General features: G+C 35.4%; 1 protein-coding gene across 3 annotated transcripts in view; it reads left to right on the forward strand.

The window, feature by feature from the left end:
- LOC105146800 (inactive dipeptidyl peptidase 10) overlaps window positions 1-16,165 on the forward strand; it is an 82,310-nt gene that overhangs the window by 40,806 nt on the left and 25,339 nt on the right. For 2 of the 3 annotated variants that reach the window (XM_011057316.2, XM_011057317.2), the window contains exon 2: window positions 14,980-15,224. In XM_011057316.2, coding sequence (XP_011055618.1) covers window positions 15,123-15,224 — 102 coding nt within the window. In that variant the 5' untranslated portion in view covers window positions 14,980-15,122. The remainder of the gene's footprint in view (window positions 1-14,979; window positions 15,225-16,165) is intronic. The other variant, XM_011057318.2, reaches the window with a different exon arrangement.

The following is a 16,165-nucleotide window of genomic DNA, read 5'->3' on the forward strand; positions in this document are numbered from 1 at the left end:
ACAAAAAAAATTGTTTAATAAAATATTAAATAAGTGAAAAAATAAATTACATTTTGGATCAAATAGACCCAATAAATAAGATTATTGAATAAGGTTAATTTACATTTTCAAGATATATTTTGAGTTGCAATCTTCCAGATTGAATCTTCTTATTAATCATGTCTTTTCTTGACCATCGCAAGTTACTATCAATTAGTGCTTCTCATGAAATTAACGTGGAGTAGAAACAGACCGCAGAAATTAGAGAGATGGAAGCTTTATCTTCGGTTGAAGCTTTTTGCGACAACAATGCATCGTTCTCGAAGATTTGAACGATAAAATCTGTCGGTGCTCTCACGATTGTAGCAGCGAATTAATTCCAGACACGAAGATTACGAGTACTCAAGTACGACGCGTGTACGCGAGCTCAGAGAATTCCGCACGAGCGGTAAGCTTCGCGCATCGCATTCCACGGAAATCTGAGAATCCGCAGCATCACCGGTACTGTATCGCGTGACCTTTTTTCTCTACATCATAGTCTCTCTCTTTTTCTCTTCCTTTGATTCGTGATCGTCTCTTTACTTTCAAGTACGATGAGAAAAGCACGATGAGAGAAGATAGAATGCATGGCGACAAGAGCGGAAGAATGAGATTTTGCAAGAGAACACAAGTGCATTCCATCTCCCTGAAGCTGTTTCAGCTTCCTCTATTTCTTTTTTCCTTTTACCTCAAATTTGACTGATGGCAGAATTACATAATTAATTTAAGGATATTTAATTACACAACCTCTTCCATCAAGATAAAATGAAACTGGAAAATTAATATTCCGGAATATGCGAATAAATGCTTAATGAGGTTAATTCTAAAATAATGACCTTCCATGTCAGTGTGAATTTAATTTGCATTTTCAAGTTATATTTTCAAAAATTGAATAAAGATTTATGATAAGATAAAATGTTTCTCGCAAACCTGTATATACTCGACCTACGTAATCGTTATTTATTATGAAAAGGAATATCCGTCATGCCGATCCTAGCGCATCTCGCTCATATTCGTCTGCGATTAATTAATGTGCTGCCACAGATTGGCAGCAGCGCCAGCTTGCAAACTCTTTCTGATTGAAACACGCCGGAAACTTCCAGGACGCTGCGTCAATGCAGCACCTTGCAACATTTATTTCATGGCATGATAAGCCACCAGCAACGTTGCACCACAATAAACTGCGAATTTCATCGCGAAAAGTAGGACAATTAGGAAGTAACTTCAGTAATCTCGACGTAACAGTTCGACATGCAGAATGTTGCACCTGCTCTTCGCATGAGAAATGCATAGCGAGAAATGCTTTTCGATGAAATAAGAGGAGAATGTAAAGGAAAGACGATAAAAGGAATAAAAGATAGCTTTCTAAGATCCGTGAGATTCAGGTTTCTAGATTTGCTGTACGTATGGAATTCAAGACATATAAGGAAGAGTCTTAAGTAGAAAGACCAAACGTCATTTTCTTTCGTTCACCACTTTTCTGCCAATTCACCATATCACCTCAATCTACGTATCTATGTGAAATTTTTAGATTCGTTGCGATCGATTTTAGACGAGATAGAGAAAACTTCAGGACAGAAGAAAGGCAGGGAGAAGAATCTTCAGGAAACACACGGTTCCTAGTCTGTCTTGGCGGAAAGCCATGCTCGGAATCGAAAGGAATTTCAGCGATCGTACTCATTGCTCTGTCGAGTGCCAGCAAAAGCCAAACATCGTATGTGTATACACATATACGTACATATATATATATATATATATACATATATATATTGTACATACAGGGTGGATCACGGTGGAATCGTCTCACAAACGAGTCGACACAAACGGAAAAGGCCGTCGTCGTAAAACGCAAACACTGTAAACATTATATTACATCATAGCTTTAGGTTACGCCGAAACATCCGCTTTCTTAGGACAAATGAAATATATTATGTTATATAAATTTTCGGTAATTTGAGGGAAAGTAAAAAAGAAATTAAGATAAAATAAAATTCACGAAAGGAGGGCTTTTAATGGGCGCATACATCGCTGTTGTTTGACGTCCAGAAAACGGAACCGATTGTATCCGTTATGTTGAAAACGTAATAACCAGTTTTAATTGCCGCATGGCCGAACGCAGGATATTTATTGTTACAATCTGCCGTTCTTATGGTAGTAGCGTGCGTAACAAAAAAAAAATAGTAAAAAAAAGACCAGAGTCAAACCGAGTGGCAGTCATGAATACTTTATGGCATATTCCGCCCTGCGATATAAAATATTTGTTTGCTCCGCGTGTAGAAATTACGTGAATGAATTATTAACAACTGCTAATGTGTTAAAATATATTCAACGGATTTCAACACCTCGGAGAGCGTAGTTCTTTCGCAATAATTTTATCTAATAAAAATTCTTCCGTTTTTATGGAATAATTAATTTCCAATAGTTCGTAAAATAAACTTTTGCGTTTTACGTTTTGTGGTATAAAAAAACTTCATCGCAAATTTATTGCGAATATGAGATATCTGGAGGATTGTTTTAAACAGAGTGCAAAAGTTATGTAACATCCGTTAGCCAGTAAAAAAAAAACGAAGTAAAAGCTTATGTTCAATTTTGCATGTATTCCGACATTCTTGTAATATTTATAAAAATGTAAATGTGCTACGAAATAAATACAAATTAATTAACTCTTTTCTATTAGATAATTCAAAAAAACACACAAACGTGATAACGTCGAAGAAAAAGAAAAAAAAATCCCTCCTGCATTGGCAGACAGGAGCTCACCATTATTGTTTTCACGGAGAATTACCGAGACAACCGAAATTTATTGCAATTAATCGCCACTGTTGCTAGGACGGTAATTAATTGATATCGCGTGAGAGCCGCCAATGCGGGCGTGGTGGAAATTTTTTTTTATCATTCAGACAGAAAAATATTTTTTCCAGTCGCTCTTTACCAACCAACCCCGTCAGCGCGACCCATCAGGCACAATGCGGTTCCATTTATAGGAATAAAATACCGCATGTATTTCTCTCTCTCTCTCTCTCTCTCTCTCTCTCTCTCTCTCTCACACCACGAAATCGTCCACACGGAAGGTGGATGATAAGCGATGCAACACGTGCATTCGCGCTAGGATAACCGACACAATGCCGTTTGAGTTATAATAGGCACTACGCGGTAAATGTACCACGGCAAATGGATTACCCGGCTCTCGTATGGTGCTGACGTTTATTCGCAGAAATTGTACAACAAAATCGACAAATTTTGACTCGCATCGAGAGCAACAGCCCTAAAAAGAGAGAGAGACTAAGCGCGACAAGCGTATTCCCTGCTAGACTGCTTGTAACTTCATCGCGCTCATGAAAATTAAATTTGCATTCTCAGACCGAGTCCAGATCTGCTCGGAGAAATTTGTCGTCGTTGCACCTGTCAATTCCGTAAATAACTGTGCGCGTCATAAAATACGATATCGCGTTTTTTTGGTATCCCTCGATCACTGTCAATCCTTTTAATTTTGATATATTTTTATTTAGAAAAATAGTGAGCTCAGCAAAAGTGAGCTCAGTTTTTCACTCGTTCCATTGCAGCTGTTATTTAAGCACTATCAAGACGGACGCAGGAAATTGACTGCGCGTAAAATTCGGCTAAGATCGCATGGCAGAAAAACGACGAAGCTATTATTGATCTACACAAAAAAAAAAAAGCACATTTTACGTTCAATTCATACCAGACCGCGTAAAAGTTTCCACAAACATTTTATAACCAGAAGGAACCGGAGTGACTATAACTTCGATAGCGAAAATATGTGATTCTAACCATTCTAGAACTGTTAAACGCACAATACGTGGAATTTTAGTCTCCCATAAAACGATATAGCTTAGAATTTGTGGTGTTTTTCTTTAAATAAATCAATTTAATAAAATATTTTCAAAAAGTTTCATGTCTTATTGTTAAATGTTTAAATATATTTTCTGGCAATTTAACAATTTTTACAAGAGAAAATATTTCTAAATATGTTTAACTATTTTACACGCATTATATATATGCATATATAATATTAGGTGTTGGAATTAATTCGTAGCGTTTTACAAGTGATGGGAAGTACTTTCATTAATGTATTTTTTAATGCTCATGTGAAATAAATAACATTCTTTCATTAAAAAACGCTACGAATTAATTCCAACACCTAATACAAAACTAGGATCGATTAGAATGAACCTAATTAAATAAGAGATCTCTTTTGCGGCCAAAGCGGATCTTAATGTTTAAATATTTCTGTGTAAATTTATATACACATCTGATTCTACAAACCGCGCGTCGAAATCTTTTTTGATCTTGAAGCGCAATCATAAAGCAATACTAGAGTAATAATATTACTTATTTAATTGACAAGCAATTTAATAATTTGTGATATATCAACATCTTCACAAGAATATTAATAATCTGAATTTTTAGATATATTTTCTTATGGCAAAATGTAAGAGTTTCTATAAGAGACAATATTTTTAAATATATTTCTATTGTATAATCTATAATTAAAAAATAAATTCAATTTTGCATGTTTTAAAAAAATTTCTTAATGTTGGATCATAACACAATTTTTGCAAATTGGAAAAGAAAAGAAATCATTTTGGAAAAGAAAATAAATCCCTTTGGAAGACGATCTCTCGAAAGTTACCTTTCTATGAGGGAAGGTGAGTCACTCAGGAGACAGGAATTAAGAAATAAAAGACACGGAATTCGAGTTATCTGTCAGGATCAAGCAAGGGAAGGATAATTTTGCGAAAGGGATGTAGAGATAGAGCGAGAAAACGAGCAGACTAAAGTTTCTAAGAAAGGATCGAACTCTCGACTCGCGGGAGGATAAAACTTCGGATGGCGCGTAATCGCTGGCGAGCCACGTCGGCAGTACATCGAAAATGCGAAACGCTAAAATTGCAACGGGATAGCGGAGTGAGAAGAAGATTCCTACAGAAACTGCGCATCGGGATATGGCAGGATCCACGAAGGGAGTTAAGCCAAATTCCTGCGGAGTAGCCGCGTAAGGGATTAAGCTATACGGAAACGGAGACGAGAACGGCACGCCGATTTTCTTGCGAGATTCTCCATGGCGATGGTAATTTCTGAGGAACAATTACGGTGCGCATGAAGATTGTTCCATTTCTTCCGGATCTTTTTTTCACACAAAATCAGGACGAGAATAGTTATACGTAGAATAATTCAGAAAATGCTTTCTCAATTTAGCTTCTTCCATGATAACGATCACCTATTCTTCGTACGCTCCGTCACTGGATTAAAACTTCACGCTTAATTAATGCGCTATAATTAAAGAGATTTAATCTGACAACGATTTATCGTGGGATATGCATCATGCTATGCCATAGAATTCGCATATCTTAAAGACTAGACGCCATATTAGACCTGAATATTTTATTGGCTGCTAGCAAATTTCATCAAAAATTTGCATAAAATTTGCTCGTAAAATTAAACCTTATCGGCGACGTGGAATTTACGGTTTATACCTTCGTATCTCACTACAATAACTTATCCTTTAAGCACCGTCGCGATATAATGATCGCGTATTATGATACGACGTCGTATGATCAAATTGTAATTAATAGTTGTTCCATTGTTGTTACAGCGATGAAAAATTCTCATTCTCGTTTAATGATTATCTGAAAAGATTTAAAGCACGTCCTCTCCGTAGTAACTTACGATAAAATAAAGTCGTGAGTTTACGTCAAACTTTAGATCGGCTCCGTAACTTGGATGGAGGGATATTGTACGCTCGGGGAAGATCGATTCGCAAACGCGGCTGCATGCCGCATACTGCATGGCGGGATATTCTTCGGATTTGTAGTCGAACGGATCGGGTCCGGGGCACGAGATTAACCGTCTTGGTTACGAGCCAGGTCACCTCTCGCTTTATTTCTGTGTCGCGCGTAAAGACGCGTCCGTTGACGTTACGCGCGTTTCCGAGGACTTTTTGTCATCTCCCTGACACGAATAACGGTCCCAAGATTAGCGTAGCGCTCTAAAACTCTGCAGATTCAATTTTCTTGTACACCAACCGTAGCGTTCAATGTATACTGTTAAATTCATAATATCAAATTATACCAAATTTGAGTTATTTTTAATTATTACTATAGGTCGTCACTGCTTCTAGCCAATATATCATTAATTTGGTTAAAGAAATGGAGCTAAACAATTTAATTCAAGAAACTGTATTAAATTTGATTTTAGTTCATTATTTACCAAATGCATACGTTAATATGGATGATGTTTATTTTGATATTAATCACAGAAATGGATTGATTTTATCACGAAAGTTGAAATACTCATGAAAGTTAAAAATAACGAACGTTATTTAACTTAAAAGATTAATAACATTTTATCTTTTAACTTGTATAAATTATTTCTGTGATTAATATCAAAGTAAATATCGTTCATATTATGTATGCATTTAGTAAATAACAAACAAAATTTTAATCAAATTTATAATACATTTTTCTGAATTAAATTGATTAACTTCATTGTTTTAGTAATTAAATTAACGATACATTGGTTAGAAACTGGCGACTTATAGAAATAATTATAGAAATAAAAGTAACTCAAATTAGTATATAATTTGACATAATTTAACAGTTGTATAACTGAAGAAATTATAGTATAATTTGACATAATTTAACAGTTGTATAACTGCGAATACTGCGGTCGGTAAAGAAAATGGGATCTACAGGGTTTTAAAGCGCCATGCTAATCTTGGCACTATTGCCATTGTTCCTTTGATATCTAACAGTGTACGCGAATTATATTCCGAGTGAATTTAATTTTCTAATGTATTGTGTGAGTGTTCTTCTTATCTTCCTCTCGTTCTCTAATTCGAACAGTTTCACGTATATCTGAATATACGGATATCTGAATTCTCGGATACCTCAGCGAGTATTTGGATCGTATTAAATAAATAGATTTTGATATGGATGTTAAGCATGTTCGCTCTCATCAATCGATTGAGGGTGGATACAACAGGTAGTTTCAGGAGACAATAACGCGATTACAGTGAATCCGCAGAACGATCAGTCTTCTCGTGGATCATTGTTGAAAGACAACGCATACAGAAGAAGCTCGTTCGTTTCTGTCGTCCTCGCAAATGGAACCAACGGGTGTCAAGAGAAGAATCCTACAATTACCATTAATTAATGTGTTTCGCGTCTCGAGAAAGAAAATACACCGGGGAAATTTAAGACAATCGTATTTTCAAGGAAAACAAATTTAGATAGCTCCACCGTAAACGGTCCTAGGTACCAATTAGAGTGCTTGAAATTTTTCGCAGCGAAACTTTTACTTCGTTTGCGACAATTAGTTGGACCTATTATAGTTAAATAACTATTTATCCCCTAAATTCGCATACGATAAATCTCTTACTCTTTCTACATAATCGATTATATGAAGAAAAAGATTACTTTTTTTCTGCGTTCTCTCATCAATATTCAGTTTATTATGTTCATTTAAACTTACCATGTATTATTTTAACTTTCAAATTACCTGACTCCATTTCATCGTCTGCTTTTAGCAAAATTGTAACAGAAATTAAGTTGTAATTGAGAAAAAAAAAAAGAAAAATTGTTATATCGTTGATCAAGCCATCGTAATTACAAGAAAATTTCGTAATGCATTTCGTAATTGTTTAAATACACTTATATGTAAACTATGTTGTATCCAAACCTTATTTAATTTGTCATTATCAGGTTACTGTATTTTATTAAGACTGTATTTTCAGATATGTATATTTTTGAAAACTTCTCTCCTGTGGAAAAGATTTTAACTCGAACTCTAATCGCGCGAATATATATATCGTATAAGTACTTATTGCAAGTTAACAAGCTCCGTTCAAAGTGAGTTTCATTTTAACGAAATTTTAATACGGAGCTTACTTATTATGAAACTTAATTCTAGTTACACAAGATATTTAATATCGCAACAACCAAAAGTTGCGAGCGAAGTAGGTCTAAATTGAATTTCCATTAAGCAAAGATCATTTTCACGTTCATCAGAGAAGCCGTCCGAATTTGATATGAATTTTCAAGTACAAAGCAAGTGCACGCATCCAGAAACGTGCTTACGAACGAATCATCAATCTGTTCGCATGACTCACGTTTTTCCTTCTGCAGAAAAAGGCTAAAAAAACGGGGAATCCAGAATCGTCATCGGCATCGAAGTGCAAGCTGGCTCCATTCCGGTGCATTCGTCATCGTTTTTCGCGCGTCCGATCGGTGCTCCTTTCGACTCAGGGACAGACAAATGGCTTTGTTTTCGAATTGCGTTTCCACGTAAGCGGACATTGATTACCGGCAGTTGAAAAAGTTAACTTCGCGCTTGGAGAATCACTATGCATGCACCGCGCGCGTTTGCATCGTGATCCAACGTGAGTACAACGTTATTTACGAGACACCAGTTCCCTCGAGGAGGTAATACCGAGTCCTCTTTACTGAAGTTCCAACCGAAATGAAGTTACGAGCGTTCAGCGATCGAGGATACTCTGTTCTTCATGCGATCGTGATCGTGATAATAGATTCTGACTGAGCGAGCCTCTTAACGCGTCGATTTGCGACGAGAAACGAATCCTCAGAATATCAACTATCATGAATGTGTACCGTAACATCGCGTATTGTTCTGCATAGAAATATTCTGACTTTTGTAATTGAAATTATTGGAGATTCGTATAGAAAAGTATTCACTTCTAAACACTACAATATGGAAATAACAGACGTATGACATACATCCGATTCGATTGCTTATAATTATCATAAAAATGAACATATAAATAAACAATTTTTTTTTAATGCCAGATATTAAAGAACAAAATAATAGTGTCAAACAGATGTATGTATGTTATTTCATTAACACGTTCTATATCGTAGGTCACCGGTGACTTTCCGTTCGAAATCTTTTGAGATATTTTGGCTATATAAAAAAATGTAATTATGAAATAATTCTTAATATTATTCATGGATACACACATAGTTATAATTTGTTATGCAATATTAGTACATTAGACCTTCTTTACAATAATTTTTTTTAATCATTATGAAATACACATTATTTAATAAATATAATAAACACAAATAAAAATACTGAGTCATCGATGACGTGGCATGGTGATAAGGTCATTTAAAATTGGTACGGAACGTGTAAATAAAGCTGTCTCTACATAGTTCGCAAATGCAGATGCAGAATGACGTATCACCGCACGCAAGATACACGCAAATGTAAATCAACCGCAATGAACTCAACTGCGACAGCGTTGACATTTTAAAGCGTTGACATTTTAATTTAAGTCAAAGTTAGATTAATTATATGTCTGCCATTTTCCACATCACGGAAATTTATAAAAAGGGTGGCTCTCTGCTGATAACTACAAAATTTATTTTCATTATTGTTTGCTGTTTTGTCATTGGTCAACTCAGTCGCCATAGTACAGAAGTTAACATGACAGTCCAGTCCAGTCTATATAAGTCTATTTGCAAAACGTAAATTTTCATGCTGCGTTTGCGTTACGAATTACATTTTGCGATTTGTGAATTATGTAGAGTTTAAAAAAATTATAAGCAATAGAAAAAGTATTAAAAAAATGTTGGAAGAAGAAAGCCAGGTGTACCACATCAAAGAAAGTTCAGGGTTAACATAAAGGGTTCATAGTAAAAAATCAGATTTTTCATTTTTTAGAAGAACAATACACGAGTTTGTATAAATTGCTCGAATAAGTGAAACAAACAAATAAAACTCTCAATTTCGTCAATGCCTGTAGTCTAACAAAAAAAAAGGGAGTGCAAATATTGGCAAACGCTATCGTTTCTATTTCAGCTTTAAATAACTGGGGAAAACTAATAATTCTAAACGACTATAGTTGTAAACTATTATTGCATACATGTCAAATTTCTATCCGGATATTTACTTGCGGCAAGAATCTCAAGATACGAACTTCAGAACAGTATAATATCGGTCGCTCATGGCAGAGTGTGTATTCGCATTAAGCAAATGTGTACCTCTACATAACTGCAAAAGCAATTCAAGCAAACAAGATTGCTTTGAAGGAGAAACACAAAGTAGACTAAAGTCTTCTTAGAAACAAACGCTTCATTTGCTTCTTATTGTCTTTCACGAAATTGCGGAATAAAGTGTATCGTTTCGCAGTGGATTTTGCGAGGGACGCAAGTCATAACGAAAGATAAAAACGATGTCAACGATCCGGTGTATTCTCCTCACACTTATTTGCTATACGTACGTCTGCATGTGCATCCAATATGCAGTAGCAAGTTTCAGGGTAGCGATACAGTATTTGTATGCCAACATTGGCAATCCGGCACGCAACGTTCATCCAATTCGCATCGAGGTGCACTGTTGATTTAAGCATCACGCGTCTCGCCATCGATAAACGATCCTGAAATTTCGTTTAGGTATAGCCTAGGAACGCCATTTATCCTTCGACTGTCCGCACAACCGTTGGAAGGAATGGAACGGTAAATAAACGAAAAAATTTGCATGAGAGTCTACGTAAAATAAGAGACTTAATGTTTGGAACGACTTTGGGGAAAAATTTATAAAAAAAAGCATTTCGAAGCGAGAGAAATGATTCAGTCTTTGTAATATAATTAAAAATAATAAAAAGATAAATTGTATAATATAATAATACAGTTAGGAAAAAAATTAAGGGAGAGCTTTTATCCCTTTGGTATCTCTCAAGAAAAAGCTTTTACCCCTTTCTGCCCCAAGGAATAAAATATTAAGCTGCGAGTGAAACTCATATCTCGTTCTATCCCGATATCTCTTATCCTGGTTTTCTTTAAACTTATCCATAAAATCCTGTTGTATTTGTTAACATAGTTCTTGCGAATAATAATATACAGTATAAATATATTAAATTAGTAACACTCGCACATATGCACTCGCAAATGTTTTATATAAATTGCACACGAAGATAATATAATAAAATAGTATTTTCGTGGATTTTGCTGCAACGTAATTACGGGATTTTCTCTGCTCCCTAGTAAATCGAAAATTTTCGCAAATACGAGGTATGATACACCAACAGGCTTTAAACAGAGAAATAAATTGCATAATTTTCAACTACGCATTAATTGAAATCAAAGAAAAGACCTGAAAAATGCACGCGTTGTTACGATATCGAGTAGATGTTTGTAAAATTGCGCATAATGTTGTGTTATTGAAATAATTAAAACAGTTAATTTTGCGTCGCAAAAAATTTATGCGATAAACAAGTAAATAGTTGTCGAGTAGCGTTTATATTGCGGATTCGATAAACATGTATACGAGCTATCTGTCAACAGATAGTTACGGATTGACGCTTTTTGACTTCTCGGGTAATCCATGAGTCTCGAGAGGAAAATTCTAGATACCAATATTGACGGTATGAATGTAACATGGAAATGAAAACCAGGTGATAACAAAGAAAAGACATCGGAAAGGTCGGTGCGAATCGTATCGATCTTTGTAACACCCGATATTTTCCTCACGGAGGCACATCTTTCATGAGAATGCAATAGATGAAGAAAAAAAATTTGGAAAAGCCAAGTCAAGTATCTGGAACATTTTGCGAGACGGAGAAGCGTAATTGCTTCCTGCTTGGAGATAATGATCCTACTTCAAAGGGTAGTAAGAATAAGTCACGACAAATTTCATCCTTAGAGAATGTGGTATAGATACGATCTGAAGGATACTGCAGAATTCGTCATACAGGATGTCGTTTGGCAGAGCTTGCCGCTATATCTGTCCCATTTTAGCGGGAAAAGATTCATTGCAAATATATGAATGCGAAAAATATGGATAACAGACAATCAATTCAGAACTTTTCGTATGCACTGAGAGAAAAGTTTTTGATATTTGTGATTATAATTGATATTTGTGACATATATTATGTGTAATTACTATAATGTTACTATAATGTTATATAGTTGTTCCAAAAAATGATATTATATTGTAAATTGCATATAGTTAAATTGTTATAATTGCGACCATTTTTATGGTAAGAATAATTTGTATTCATTTTTGGTGCCAAACTACATATTTTTGTTGATAGAACTGTACATACAGTTATTATTGTTAACATTATAGCAGTGATAATCATAATTATAATATGTAATTATGATAATAAATATCGTAAATTTTTCTTTCAATGTGTTAAATTATTGATCTTACAATATTTTTTGCTCTATAATAGCGATACACCTATATAATTTAATTATAACAAAGTATACTTCTTGAGAGATTTTTTTTTTTTTAAGGAAAACGAACCGTATTTTGAATGCCAACTTTGCAATTTAATCTATCTATGATTTGTCGATCGATCAAATAAAGAAGATGGCCAAGGCATCGTATGAAATATTTTACGAGCCAATTTGGCGCCACATAGTTCGTACGTGAAGCAGGATGCTTTTGCAAAAAAGTTCGGGAGGAGTGAGCTTAACGAAATTGCGGATCCATTCGTCGTGCTCGCAGTGAGAATTCGATTACTCGATGCGCGTTTCTTACAGGCTTTCTTGCGGAACGGAGATTTGGAATTGATTTACGACGCCGATACAAGGCAAATCGTATAAAACGACATGGGGTGGATCGGTCAGGCTCAATCGTTATCACAACGAAATAAACTTGCAACTGCGTTACGCGACTCGAACTTCCTTTCCATTATCTCATATTTTACATCTCTGCAATTACAGTGATACATCTATCTCTCTTGAGAAAAAAAAATTTTCTTTTCTAAGAGGATTTTATTCGGAGCCATTAATTTACTGCACACATTACTTGTGATAACAGACATACATTTTTGACGCGACCACTTGTAATAGCTGCTTTTGGAAATTCCATTGCGACACAAATCGTGTACGGTTTTGTCCTTTCCGCCGTGCAGACAACCGCGGAAGAATTAATCCGGTTAGCTCGTGCTATGCTCGACTGTGACTGATGAATGAAATCCGGGGGATGGAGATCCGGGGTGGTCGACCTTATTCTGCGTCAGCCCCGTCCTCCATGCAGCATTCGCGAATCCACTTGCGATCACCCTCATGCATCCCCTCTTTTCCTCGTTTCCGCGACCTCTCGACTATCCCTCCGTCCTCTCTCCCCGTAGTTCCTCCCGCATCTTCACCAAGAGGTATGTATACCCACACAGTCTACCGCGCCACTGACGTAACCCATCTGACGTCACATGGAGCTAACACGGCGCGCGCTACCCCTGCATCCCCCACAACGAGGACAACGCTCCCTCTCGCAGAAGAGGCTCTTCGCCTTTTTTCTCCCTTCACTCTTGCGCTCTCACTGACATATCAATGTTTATCAACGAATGTTGATACACAACGCTAAGAGGCAATAACGATTAACAGAGACGTTTACTGCGACCCTTTCGCGTCACTGATCGAGCGACAATTTGATATTTAATTCAAGAACATGATTAAACTATGACTTGTACACGAAGATAGTATAAATTCATAAATATTCCACATATTAATTATTACAATCAAGGTCGCGTCATGATGATATATCGTAAAATGGTAGATAACAAATTTTATTTCTATGTCTTTCGATATTCATCGGAAGAAGATACAAGCGTACATCCTTGATTATTTATGTGGAGAGTTTAATCTTCATCCGTAATCATCTCATAACGTTGTTCAAAGTTTTTGACAAGATAATTTCTCAGTTGCTGTCGTATTAAAATGATATTATGATAATCGCGTTCATACTTTATAATTCGAGATGCGAACAAGCTCAGAATTCAAACTCAATGTAAAACGATTTTCGTCGCGTAAGACTTTGCGATTAGCCGAGCTGTTTAATTTTACAGATGTATTTCCGCCCTCCGAATCTCCAACGGTGCATTATTCTACGTAACGATGGAAAAATAGGAGAAGGAAAAGATCGATCGGCCTCTCGATACCATCCCTTCTCTTCCCGCGCGTCTCCTTTGTATTTCTTTTACGCTCCATAAATTCGCAGTAGCCGAAATCGGTACTTCGTTATCGCGATCTCGTTTCAGTTACTGAACACATAACCGTTGTAACTTTGTTGCACAAAAAAAAAAGTACGTAACAACTGGAGGGGAGGGGGCGGAGGGGTTAGCCAAACTTCTCTTCCTCTCCTTCTCATACAAATCTCAAGTTAAACACTGAAACTTTTACGGGGAATTCGGGGCGTTGACTAATCGTACCGCGCAGATATTAAATTCCTCCGGAAAAATTACGATGTCGAGCGTCGAAGTAATCGTCGATTGGCATCTGGTAACGTCCGCGATATAAAAATATGAATAAAAAGATACAACAAAAATTGAGAAAATTATATAGCTTAATAATAGATTATTGTCTTGAACAATTTGAAATTTCTTCTTGTGATTTTTCCCGTAAATATATACAAAAGATTTTATTAAATCTTAATACATATTTCTTTAAATAGTACTAACCTTGATAAGTAAACATTCACTTACAGTAAATAAATATTTATTGAATAAAAAAATGATAGTTAAATCACAAATGATTTTTGTATCAAATAAATATATGTTTATTTAGAGAGTAAATGTTTACTTAGAATTATTCAAACTAATATTTATTAAAATTTAATTTTTTTTCCAGTGTATGTATTTGAACATATTATATACAATTCAGCTTTCGTAATGACAAGTTCACGGCTTCAATTTAACGTTATCTCTGTATATCACACTTAACTCTTAGACCGAAGTTGAGATTAAGTTTCACTTTCTCAGTCTTCATCATCGACGAGCTTACAATCTATCCCCTTTTGCCTTCTTGCCATCCTTCGATATTCTATCTCTTCCAATTCAATATTCATCAGCTTTCATCAATTCATTCGGTAATTTCACCGTTAAATTGGTCGAGTGTGTATACCTTTCCACTGCTTCACGCCATATTTTACCGTATATAAATTTATTAGATCTCGTTTTCTTTTCCTTTTTTTCAGGTGAGGAACTGTGGATTGGTGTAATAAAACCTCGGCCCCAGGAGTGGCCCAGGGGTTACCCTGGGGACCTTGGAGAAGCGATCGTGCAAAGACGAAGTGGCTGAGAACGACGAAGGACACGGGAGGCGGAGGAGGAGGCCGCTATGAACGCCAGCGTTAACATCGAAAGGAACTCCTGGCGGCTGCCTCCCGATGAGACCGTCCAGGTCGCCGATCCCCGTTCAAAATCAGCCCAGGTAAAAGAGGTAAATCGCTCAGCCAGCTCACCAAGTGGTCCCTATCCTAATCTTCGAGTACTTCTTGCGGATTGTACGATCAGGTTTAAATGCATGTAGATGTACGGTCGATGGATGGAAGTTGATACGGCGCTAGTACTGATTATTAATTCGCGAACGTATAAAAAAAAAATCAAGCTCACGGTCGAGACGCGAGTTAATAATCTATACTGTGCAATAATTCACGATTTTTAGATTGAAAAGTGTAGAAAAATAAACAAGATTGATATAATTTATTTTACTGGATTGTTTAGTATAGTCGCACAAATCTATGAATGCATAGAATCAATCTTTCTTTCATACATAATCCTTCAAGTAGTTGAACTAGATAGTTCCATCTACACGTCTCTAAAATGTATTTAATATAAAAGTATAACAAATATAAAAATGTGGAAGTAAATGTCATTTTTTGTCTAATAACTTACTATGAAAATTTCAAAATAATGTTCAATATAAAGTGATGGGCTTGAGACAAATCGAAAACTTTGAAAATATATTAAAAATCTCGAAACACTTGAAATATTATTCAAAATAAAAAAACTTTTAAATCTTATATTTTTTAAAAATATATTTTTTCAAAATTATTTGATTTATATTATTATCCTAATTATCATATTATAATTTGAGGGATCGTTTTATATATCGTTATAGATAACAATTTTGTCTTTAAGAATGAGTGTTTTAAATATTTATAAACGCTTTTAAGGGAAAATTTTCCAGATAATTCAAAACTTTCCAGAGTTTCGAGATATTCAAAATTTTCAATGTTTTCAGAATTTTCAATTTGAAATGATATTCGAAGCAATTTAAATCTTCATACGGCTGATAAATTATTTCTAGATTTTCGGAAAAAGAATTCATACGCCTGTCATTAGACTTTTAATTGATGTTAAAATGTCATGATTGTATGT

Source organism: Acromyrmex echinatior, chromosome 1 (genome assembly GCF_024713525.1).
Source record: "Acromyrmex echinatior isolate Ae372 chromosome 1, ASM2471352v2, whole genome shotgun sequence".
Lineage (NCBI taxonomy): Eukaryota > Metazoa > Arthropoda > Insecta > Hymenoptera > Formicidae > Acromyrmex > Acromyrmex echinatior.